At 40.3% G+C, this 12,002-nt stretch overlaps 1 protein-coding gene across 2 annotated transcripts in view; it reads right to left on the minus strand.

Annotated features, from left to right (window-relative positions):
- Positions 1–4,556, minus strand: part of LOC125412798 (uricase) — an 88,096-nt gene extending 83,540 nt beyond the window's left edge. Inside the window, exon 1 of one of the 2 annotated variants that reach the window (XM_085677573.2) lies at positions 4,438–4,556. In XM_085677573.2, coding sequence (XP_085533699.2) covers positions 4,438–4,488 — 51 coding nt within the window. In that variant the 5' untranslated portion in view covers positions 4,489–4,556. The remainder of the gene's footprint in view (positions 1–4,437) is intronic. The other variant, XM_085677575.2, reaches the window with a different exon arrangement.
- Between the last annotated feature and the right edge of the window lie 7,446 nt (positions 4,557–12,002).

Below are 12,002 nucleotides of genomic sequence, written 5' to 3' on the forward strand. Positions count from 1 at the left end.
ATAATCAAACTTGTTAAGTATGTTTTCAGTGTTAAACAGAGATATATTTTAGATAAATTAGGTGGTCTTCAAATACTTCAGAGACCTATATAATATGCCATTTAAGATGGTTTAATAACCTAAGGTTTTTCATGACAGTGAGACACATTCCTGGCAGCACCAATTTACTTCAGAGCTGGATTATGGGCATCAAAGAACCTACATGTGAAGTTTGTTTTCATTGTGACAAATTTAGCCATTGGAAAAGGAACTGTCCTTGCCTCAACTGCTGACAGTATGCTGTCCAACTTAGACAAGCAGTCCACTAAAGAAAGTGACTATTGAACTTTTCCAAGACAAAGTAAAACAGTCCTTCCAAATTCCTGCTTCACAGAAAAGTCTGCCAGATATTCTACAGAGGCTGAATGTGAATTCCCCAACATTATATAGGAACCTTGGAATACTGTCCAGGTAGTTAGCTATATCTGTCATTTCTTGGTTTTGGAGGTTGTTTGCTCAGGTAATATTATATCCTTCTCAGGTCTCTGATGGAGTTGAAGACAAGATAGTTATTAATATAGTTTTCCTTATTTCCAACTTCAGAAAAGAAACTCACGAAAGAGGAATAAAGTGTATAAGGTTGATATATAAAAGCTTAAATTGTTTATCTAGGAAAATATTTTGAGATCTAAAAGATAGTATTGGGTTGGTAATACAAGTTAGGTTAGAAAGGGAATTAGGTACCCAAACCCTGGGCTCACCAAGATAGGATAGACAATAGTTTGTCTGAATTTGGCAAATACAAATGGACTAGACATTGTAAATATAATCCTAACTTGATAATTTTTCTTATTGTATATAGTTTTACTATGTTAGACTTAAACCTTTCCTTTTTATTTAGACAAAAAAGGGAAATGTTGGGGAATATTTGATCACATTGAGAACCCTGAGTTTGCCTTTGCATTAATTAAGTAAAATTAACCTTGGGTCAGGAGGCTGAGTTAGCAACTAGTTGACAGAAAGTAATCATAGAGAATCAGAGGGCATCTGGAACAGATAGAGAAATGTCTCAAAAGGAGTAGAGATGAATTCGGAGTGCTGTGGGGTTTTGTTGTTGTTGTTGTTTTGTCAGAGCAGAAAGACAATCTCTTTGGGAGACCCCAGCAAGGAAAGAAGGTTAACTAGTTGCTACTCAACTTCTCTGAGCTAGCAGGTTTTCACCCCAGCCTTTGTGTCTCAAGTCTTATTTATAAATAGAATGCTAGAGATTTACCTAAAGCTACCTTTAGCACCAGTACCAAAGGAGGTTCCTGCAGAAACAGAATTACCACAAGGCCATAACCTGAGGGGCCAGGTCACTGATAGAGAAGCAGGCCAGTAACTGCAGAGTTGCAATTGCTGGTTGAAATAGCAGTAGATTAAGGCACAATCACTGTGACAAAGTTAAAACAACAGTTTACAATTAAAATTAGCCACTGGTGTTAAATAATATGAATCTCAAAATCTCCTAAGGTAGTAAGATCTTTCCTGTCTTACAAACAGAAAAACTGGGGCAAGGGGATCATAAGAAATACTTCAGAATCACATAGATGACAAATGATGTCCCAAGCATCCCATTGAAAAGAAAGACTTTTCACTGCACTTAGGATTCCTTCTCTTTGGAGGTGAAGAGAGCTGAGCAAGACCTTAGTCAGACCTTAGGAGGGTGAACCTGCTAGAGGGAGATAGGTAGAAGAGGGAAGGTAATAGTAATAGCTGCCGTTATGTGTTGAACACTCATTACAAGGTAAGTATTTGCCTGAGTATTTTGCATGCTTTGTGTCATTGATTTCCTACAATTCTGTGGGGTTTTGCATAACCATCCTTCCTATCTTACAAGAACGGTGACTAAGGATGCCAGAGATTAAGCAACGATGCCTTTGTAGTACATACCAGAGCTGAGACTCAGTCAGTTCTGCCTACCTCTAAACCCATGTTTCTAACTATTCGTGAGCTATGATTCTGTGCAACTAGTGCGAAGAAAAATAACAGCACTGACGAACTAAGACTGGTGTCACACATACCTAGTGTTTCAACGTAGTGGCGGGGGTTGGAGAACTCATAGATGAGTCACTTGGAGGATACCGATAACGTTCACAGAAATAGTGGAGTCAGAAAGAGACCAGCTGCTACAAGGAACACAAGATTAGGCTTTGATAACACTCCCTGTCTAAGCAGGAAGACAGCTTGCAGGACAGAAACCTAAGGTAGCTCACACCACTTATTTATCAGATTTCCCACATGGGGTGTGGACTGGCACCCCAAACTTTGGTTGCTTAAGTAGACCTTCCCCCTGACTTCCTTCACTAATTGAACAGTTGGCATGGTTTGAAGAGTGAAGTCAGAAGGCAGAGGGTGGTCACCTTAGGGCTTGGGGTCTGCATTGAACCTGAACACAACTAATGCATGGTTAATTATGATGCCCTCAATTTTCTGCCATGAGATATATAGGAACTATCACAGTAGGAGATGCCAGAAAGAAAGGAGAGAGTTCTACCACGTTCTGAAAACGTCTGCTTCTTCTACCTCTCACTGCCACCAAAAGGTTGACAGGAACAACATGCCACGTCGTATGACTGAAGTTCACTTAGTTCTCTCCTCTAGAAACTGACTGGATAGACTAGATTAAGTTAAGTTGCACTCTGATTTACCTAACATTTACTGAATGGATGATAGGGTTCATTCAAATCCTTGGTCGGCTTTCTATCACTTGTTAAGAGAGAATGGTCACGCTATGATCTCCAGCCAGAGCGTGAGAGCTGAGTGCTGTTCATGCTAAGAAATGTCCTCTGCTTAACTGAGAAAGTGGCACGGAGGGTTTTGACCTATCCTGGAGAAAAAGTTGGTTAGAGCTGGATCCGTACTCGCAATTGCAAGTTTTCCCACTTGTGCTATGGTGTCTTCTCTAATTGATGAGTTATAGAAATGATCATCTTAGATGAAGTCTGAGTAAATTACAAGAGGGATTAAAAAAAATAAAGGAAGCTCCACGTCTAGCTGGCATGAGAAAGATTTATGGGTTGAAGTTAAGATCTTATAAAGTGAAATCCCATAACATTTCAACTACAACATAAAAGTATCAGGCTGAGTAACAGGCTTTTTATAGCTCAGTATACTGACTAAAAGTCTCACACAGGACTTCTGGCCATAGTCTTGCAGACACAGCACAACTGCTCAGGTCATTTATGCGATCCTCCCTCCTGGGAGAGCCTTCTACGAGGTCTGCATTTGGTGTCTGCTTTGGTTTTGCTCCTGGAGGAACAAGGGAGGAAAAATGGGTTCTAAGCTAAGTGTGTGGGGATGAAGGTGGTGGCTGCGGGAGACAGCCATGTTCTCCACCAGGATCTCAGATCCTCATCTCTAACACCCGTCTTTTTACTGCTAGCCCAGAAGGGCCTAAAAAAAAGAATAGCAAGCATGAAATTAAAAAATGCAGCTCAAGTGAAATTGTGTTTGGACCTTTCTCTAAGCCGTGGGTAGAAGCACAACCGTGGCTTCCCCAGGGCCTGGCTATACTCAACCTCCAGGCTGGGCTATGAAGTTCAACACCGCTGCCTGGCTGGAATCTAGGGATTCCTAAAAGACAGGGGAAAACTAATCAACAAAATGGACTCATTGTTTTTATATATGGGTTCTTTTTACCTTATAACTGAAAGAGAAAATAAAAAACTGTGAATGTAGCATGTGCTTCCTTCAAGGCAAAATTATCTAGGACATAAACTAACTGCCTGGTCTTTATACAGAAGGATGTAGCCCTCTGATCTGGGTATCTGTCCCTAGAGTTTTCTATAAAGGATAGACTTCATCACACTCATAAAGAATGTCAGATAATTACAAATACACTAATCATCAATTGTTTAATCAGCCAGTCACCAGCAAATAGTCACTGAATGATAAGCACATCTGTCTGTCTCTACCAGGCAGATCCTAGTGTCGGGAACACAGCAAAACAGCAAATATACAAACACTCTGAGCTCACAGGGCTACTGTCTGTTTGCCATCTATTTTCAAATTGTCAATAATGTTGAATAGGTGGTAAATAATAGCTGATATAACTCATGGGACCCAAACAAACCATGTTATAAAGATGGGCTATAAGGTACTTACAAGAAAAATGTATGAATGTCCCTAATTAAGTGTGTTATCTCACCTTCAGTTCCCTTCAAGTTCCCTTTTCATTTTTGGCCAGCCAAGAAGTAAGGGTAATTCCTAGCAAGTCTTTTTTTTTAACCAAGAAATACAAAATAAATTAACAAGAGAAGAGGGTCTTACAGGCAACAGGGAACCCGCGGTTGATCGCCCTCATTTGTGGGAACTCTGTAGAGAAACGCTTCAGATTTCTGTAGCATAGATCTAATAGAATGGCCACAGAGGTGGCATCACAAATACCAGCAGTGAAATAACCCAGTGAAAACTTACTTCAAGAAGGTTTGGAGGTGACCCGCTACAGCCTGGTCTTGGGGCTTCCATGTTGGCCTAAGTTCATCTGGAGCTAGCACAGCACTGCTGAGATGCGGCCAGGACTACTTGATCTTCAGAGTGCCCTGGGTGGTGCAGCTGAGGAGGGGTGGGTCAGGCAAACCCGAGTGTTTCATAATGCAGTCAGGTAGAGAGCGTGTCTTTGCCTCCGGGAAGTCAAGTTACGAGGGCAAAAACTTGAGAGGGAAATCACCTGCACCGTCAAGGAATGGCAGAAATTTGGGAACACAAACATCAAAGCCGAGGTAATTTTAAAAGCAGGTCTCTAAAAGAAAGGCTGCCACTTGACAAAGTCACCTTTGGTGCTTCCCTTGTGAGCCAACTGGATGAGGGAAGAAGGGGACTTCTTAGTATATCAGGAAGGAAGGAGGAGAGGAAGGGATGGAGGAAAACAAAGAAATAACAAAAGAATACCAGAATTTGCTAGCAGGAATATTGGTACCTTCATGGCAGATAAACTTGAATAAAAGGCAAATCCATGATAAAAGGAATGAATGAAGCTTTCTCCACTACCATGCTTAACAAACCAACGTTTATTTGACTATCAGCTACATTCATATAAAAGATAAGAGTGAAAGATAAGAAAACTTAGAAAATATTGGTAATAAGATATAGGATCTTTAAAAAGCCACAGGGATATAGATAGATAGATAGATAGATAGATAGATAGATAGATAGATAGATGATAGATAGATAGATAGATAGATAGATAGATAGATAGATAGATAGATGATAGATAGATAGATAGATAGATGATAGATAGATAGATAGATAGATAGATAGATAGATAGATGATAGATAGATAGATAGATAGATAAGATAGATAGATAGATAGATAGATGATAGATAGATAGATAGATGATAGATAGATAGATAGATAGATAGATAGATAGATAGATAGATAGATAGATGATAGATAGATAGATAGATAAGATAGATAGATAGATAGATAGATGATAGATAGATAGATAGATGATAGATGATAGATAGATGATAGATAGATAGATAGATAGATAGATAGATAGATAGATAGATGATAGATAGATAGATAGATAGATAGATAGATAGATAGATAGATAGATAGATAGATGAACAAGAATACAGAGTACTCCTAGGAAACCCAGAACACAAGCTACTTCCATTCTGAAGAGAGCAATAAGAGGTAAATTTGAATTCTGATTCCACCACCACTGAACATCATCTCAAACAGCCTGGAAGATGGACAACTTCACTCCACAGCAAGTAGGGGCATCTTCCTGTTTAATCGCAGGAATCCAAAGAACAAGGAGCCATCACCTTGAGTCAAATAGCCAAAGAACATGCTGACGATAGTCGTGACTTTCATAAGATGACTCTCTTTAATGCACATCTGAAAATTTCTGCATCCGAAAGGCTTGGGGAAGGGCAGACAGATGGGGTGGGTGCAGGTGTATGAAGGCAGCAGGTGAGTGTGACATTTTAGTCTCTTTTCCTTGTTGACTAAATTTAAAGCTTTGCTTTTAAATACTTTTACAATATTTTAAGGGTGTTGGTTTCTCCTTCACACTCCTTTTTCACCGTCCTCTCTGGATCCCTTGCCTGGCTGTTCTCTTCAGAGTCTTTTCCTTTTTTTCCCTCGTCTTCTGTGTACTGTGAAGTTCCAAGGTTTCGTAGCCAAGAACTAACATGAGAAAGAAAAATCTAAGTGTGGTCAGGATCAGAGGGAGCCCTGGTTCTGCCCACAAGTCCCGCCTGGGATCGAGTACTGAGGAAAAGCCATCTGAGGAGGAAAGGATTTGTTTGGTGGCACTTCCATATCACAGCCCACCATGGAGGAAAGTCAAGGCAGACACTTAACCAGCAACCTGCAAGCAAGGAACTGAAGCGGAACCACGGAGGAATGCTGCCTACCAGCTTACTTTCCATGGCTTACTCGGCTTGTCTTCTTATACGGCCAAAGACCATCTGTTCAGGAACCACAGTGGTCTGAGCCCCCACCTCTCAGTCAACCATCAATCAAAAACGGCCCCACGAATATGCACACAGGTTAATCCTATGGAGGTTAATTGCTCGGTTGAGGTTCCCTTATCCCAGCTGGCTCTAGTCTGTGTCATGTTGACAAAAAAGAAATTAGTCAGCAGCACACCACACTTCTACTTAGTTTGGTGATGATCTGGGATACTCGGGAAAGAAATGTCAGCATAAAGTCAACTAAGGAGTATAAGAAAGCTCACATTCTTCTACTGCACCCCATACCTCCCACCTTCTGGGTTGGTGATAGTCTACAAAAGCAAAGAACTTCGCATTTCAGAAGTACAGGCATGTGTAGCAAAGATGGGTACCTGAGCCAGGCACAGTGGCACTCACACCTGGATTTCATTCACTCAGGGACTTGAGCAAGAGAATCACTACTAGTCAGAGGCCAGCCTGGATTATTTTCTCAGAAAGTGGGGCGGGAGAGGAAGGAGGCAAAGAAGGAAAGGCGGAAGGGAGGTAGGGAGGGAGGAAGGAAAGAAAGGTTACTAATGCCAATTCCTTGTCAGAGATCCAAAAACCAACAGTCACAGTTGAATACTGATGGTCAACACCCTAAATACTCTGACTTTAATTACTCATGTTCAGACACAATGCAATTACTGCTGGGATTTCTGAGACTAAAAAGAACCACTTGGAGCCTGAGACAAGACTCCATTGGTAGAGGGGTCTCCTAAAATACATAAAGCCCTGCATTCAGTCCTTAGCATCACATAAGTGGTGTATGTTTGTAACTCCGGCATTTAGACTGCGGAAGGAGAAGGAGAAGAAAGGCAAGACATCCTCCAGCTACTTAGAAGATATGAGACCAGACTAGACTGCATGAGGTCCTGCCATTACCGCAACAAAACCCACCGTGTACCAAGGAAAGCATCTAATAATGGATACATACTACCCGCTAATAAAGAATAAAATAAAAACACACAAAACAATTGTAAAAGCAATGCGTGACTATTGTTTGGTTATTAAATGACAGGACAGTTTGAAGTGTTCATTTGATCCTTCCCCTTATTCATGCCCTTTCATTTTTCTTCTGTTTGCATCCTGACTCCCAATTCAAACGCATAATTATACATTTACAGCCTGTAAGTAGCCTTGGAGCAGGAGCAAGACAGAAAGTGTCAGAGACCTATGAGGTTTGAAATCCTTAGCTTTCCTAGGTCATAAAAATGCCTGGGTGTTTAGTAGAAACGATATGTTTTGGTGCCAATCAGAAATGGTATGTTGGTCAACTATAAAGTATAAAAGACTTTCCCAAGTAGACATCCCATCTGCTCCAACAAGGTGCTGAGGAGAGAAGAGACTGAGGTCTGCCAGTTCTGAGAGCAAAGCAAGCCAGGGTCCTGTACACAGTGGTATGGCTTCAAGAACCAGAGAGAAAAGGATTGCCCACTGAGGACTAGGAAACAGAGCAAACTTCATGTAAAATTTCCAACTAACTTCAGCAGGAAGAAGTAAGAAAATCAGTTCTTTATACGGGGTTTTAGCTTAAAAACAAAAAAAAATATAATTTGAGCAGACATTTATGTCAAGCAAAATTGGAATGTATTAGGAATGTGTAGGGAAGTTCAGGAAGTCAGAGGCAGTCTGTGAACACCTTCAGGAAGGGGAAGACAGGTAACTCTGGGAACCTGGTTACAGGACATGCATCTGACAATCAGATGGAGCAATTTGAGAGTTTAATGTATTTAAATTCTTTGTCCTACGTGCCGACTGCTGCTGTTCATAGGCTCTGGTAAGTCCCTATTGCCTCACATCTGTCTGTCCCTGCCTACTCTTCCAGTTCATCTCCAATTCTCTTCCTTACCTGCATATAATCTCAAGGCACTTCTATTTCCCTGGTGTCCTATTTCACAATCACGTCTTTCCTCATACCATTTCCTCTACCTGGAAAGCCTTTCCCTATTCCTGATCTACCTGGAGATCAAACTTGGCCAGTTCAAAGACTTCCTCTTTAAAAATGTCCCCGAGGTGGCTTCATGGCCTTCATATCATTTTCCCATCACACCTAGCAAATCATCCCTGGTTTGCAATTTTATTTTGCTGTGTTCTAATTATTTCTACCAGTGTTTATTTCCTTATGGATCTCTGAGCTTTGAGGGGCAGATTTTGAATACTGGTTTGATTAAGTCAATGAACTTCCCCATCAGAAACCAGCATCCCACAATGGACCACATTGCCTAGACTCACAGACAGTGGGTGTACAGAATGTTAACTAAAGCAGTTCTTTCTGACAGGGGTGAGCAGACCATTCATGGGGAAGAACAGTTAATAGGGATACGAAAGAAGCTTTTTTTTTATTATTAAAATCTCCACCCAATGCTTTTGGATTGTCAAGAGGGTTAAATGAATCATGGACAGAAAGTGTCGAGAATGTTGGGGTGTCGAAATGAACTGTGTGTTAGTTGACTTGATTATTACAATAAAATGCAACCTTCGTGACCATGATGCTTGATCATTATTCACAGCTAATTAATTTATAATATTAGAGTGAACGAGAGGCACGGTGACACGAGGAAGAGGAACCCAGGAGACCATTTGTTTCCCTCATAGTAGGAACCAGGGTCTTTGGTAATGGCACTTTCTGGACACAAAAAAATTGATTCAAACCACTGTAACAAGTAATGATCTATAAGGGGGGAAGCCACCTAATCTGAAGTGACCAGAATGAGAGAAGGAGCTGCCTTTCGGGTTGAGAAGAAGGCAGTTGTGAGAGAAACAACAAGAAACCCTTCCTTTGAGAGGAGAAAGGAGCTGTGATGTCTGCTCTCCCCTCCAAGCCTGAAGAATTGAAACTGATCAACAATTCCAATTAATTCACAAGGCAGTAGTCCATACTGTCAGACTATCTTCCTCCCTGGCATTAGAGTAGCAATGTTAACAGAAACTGATTTTTATCAAGGGAAATATGAATAATTTGTCTCTTCTCCTGTAAGTATATAGTTTAGTTAAAGTTGGCAGCATCCAGAATTGGTAGTTTTAGCTTTTTGTTGTTCTTGGTGGTGGCATTTTTCCTTTGTTGGAATGTATTAGCCTCTCAATAAAGTTCATATAATGGGATTTATTGCAAGTTTAGTCTATACACTGTCACTTTTAAAATCTACACATTTTAAAGCTTATTTTTATTGGGCCTCATACAAACTAAGCTAAAATGACTTTACAATTCTGATTATCCTGCCTTCACCTCCCATGTACTGGGATCGTAGGCACATGCCACCATACCTAGATTTTCATTTTCCTTTGGGGAAAGATTCGTGGTAATACAAACTTATTTCTGTAGGTTTTGCTTCCTAAAAGTTGACTTCAGATTTTTAAAAGTATTTGTGAAAGCAGGCATATATATATATATATATATATTTATAGAGAGAGAGAGAGAGAGAGATTAGAAAGGAAGGTAAATTATGTCACTGACACTGATCTCCGAAATCTAAAGACTTGACTATGATTTTGCCTTTCTCCCTAGTCATTAAGATAAGTTGTATTTTAATTTGTTTGAAGAAAACATAAGAATGTTATGAAGGGCAAGAATGTGTTTCATTGGAAAATAACTTGGATGAAATGGAATATGATATCTAAAGACTTCTAAGATGACAATATGAGGACAAAAATAATTCTTTAGTTTTGGTGGAACTAAAATCTCCCCACTTAAATCTCACACTGTTGGGCTATTCTTAGAGTGAAGACCCATTTTTCACTCTCTTCTCTCTTCTACCACCTCCAATGTTTAGCATTTCAAGATGATAACTGTTCTTACAATGTGTGCTATACTTTCAGAATTGTTACCTATACTCCAAAGTTAAAAATAGTAGATAGCAAAGAACTCACATCAACAACAAAGAACCAATGAAATGCTGAGTCATCAAAAGTAGATGACTCCAAGCATCCACCGTCTATCCTTTCCTCCTTCTTCTGCCTTGCCCATGTCTTTATTACATGTCATTTACACACTAGGTACATGAAGAAGTCTGTGGTAAGAAGCCCTTGATCATTTCCTGGCCACACAGACTCCCAAAAATAATCCCTCAGAAACTATATTATTTAAAACACTTCTTGGCTAATCACTTAAGTGTCTTGCTAACTAGCTCTTATATCTAGTATTAGTCCATTTCCATTATTTTATATTTTACCATAAGACTCATGGCCTACCAGCAATGTTCCAGATGGCAGCTTGCATCTTTCTCCTCTGGCGGCTCCATGGTGTCTCTCCAACTCTGCCTTCTTTCTCCCAGCATTCAGTTTAGTTTTCCCCACCTAGCTCTACTCTATCCTTTCAAAGGCCAAGGCAGATTCTTTATTCATTAACCAATAAAAGCAACACATAAACAGACAGACTTACCACACCAGAAATCTCTGAAATTAGTAACATGATTGTTTTTCTATCCCCAAACCAAAATGGGAAACCAAAACAGTTTAGTTTTCCCCACCTAGCTCTACTCTACCCTTTCAAAGGCCAAGGCAGATTCTTTATTCATTAACCAATAAAAGCAACACATATACAGACAGACTTACCACACCAGAAATCTCTGAAATTAGTAACATGATTGTTTTTCTATCCCCAAACCAAACTGGGAAACCAAAACAAATTACTTGTAAAGACTAGAAATACCTGCAAGAAGGAAATAAAAGTCTATCACTGCTTCTTTGGGCATGACTCTATTACCTGAAGAGAAAAACAAGAATTACAATAAAAAAATAAGTGCTTACAGTTAAGGCAACAAAGTGTTTGCAGTTCCCAGAAGAAGTCACAGAAGGTCAATTTTCAGCTAAATTTCTGGCCAAAAAGACTCAAATGGAGTAAGGGAACTAACAGGATGCAAGGGGACCACATAAGAAGTAAGAAGGCCGTGCATGAAGGAAGGAGACCATGCATGAAGGAATAAGATCAACCATGAAGGAAGGAGACCACACAAGAAGGAAAGAGAACACACATGAAGGAAAGAGATTATGCACGTTATAAGAGGATCAGATATGAAGGAAGGGGACCATACATGATGGAGGGAGAACACATAGTGAAGGAGGTCTAGCAAGCCTGGGTATGACAAACAGCTCTGGCAGGCTTTGCCCTTCTATTCCCTCTGACTTGCTTAAAACCATTAGATTGCACCCCTAACACTAGCCACCAAGTTCTATTCCCTTCTTTGTTCACTTCCTCCCCGTGAGACTGACTACCGAGTCCATGTAGGAGAAAGGTTGCTTGTTTGTCCCCAGCTGCTTAGCCTGAAACACTCACACAGAAACTGTATTAATTAAATCACTGCTTGACCCATTAGCTCTAACTTCTTATTGGCTAACTCTTACATATTAATTTAACCCATTTCAATTAATCTGTGTATTGCCATGTGGCTGTGGCTTACTGGCTAAAGTTCCTGCATCTGTCTTCAGAGAGCTACCTGGCTTCTCTCTGACTCTGCCTTTCTTTCTCCCAGCATTCAGTTTAGTTTTCCCCTCCTAACTCTGTTCAACCCTGCCATAGGTTCAAGCCAGCTTTCTTT

The sequence above is a fragment of the Myodes glareolus genome, chromosome 17, assembly GCF_982192425.1.
Source record: "Myodes glareolus chromosome 17, mMyoGla1.1, whole genome shotgun sequence".
Lineage (NCBI taxonomy): Eukaryota > Metazoa > Chordata > Mammalia > Rodentia > Cricetidae > Myodes > Myodes glareolus.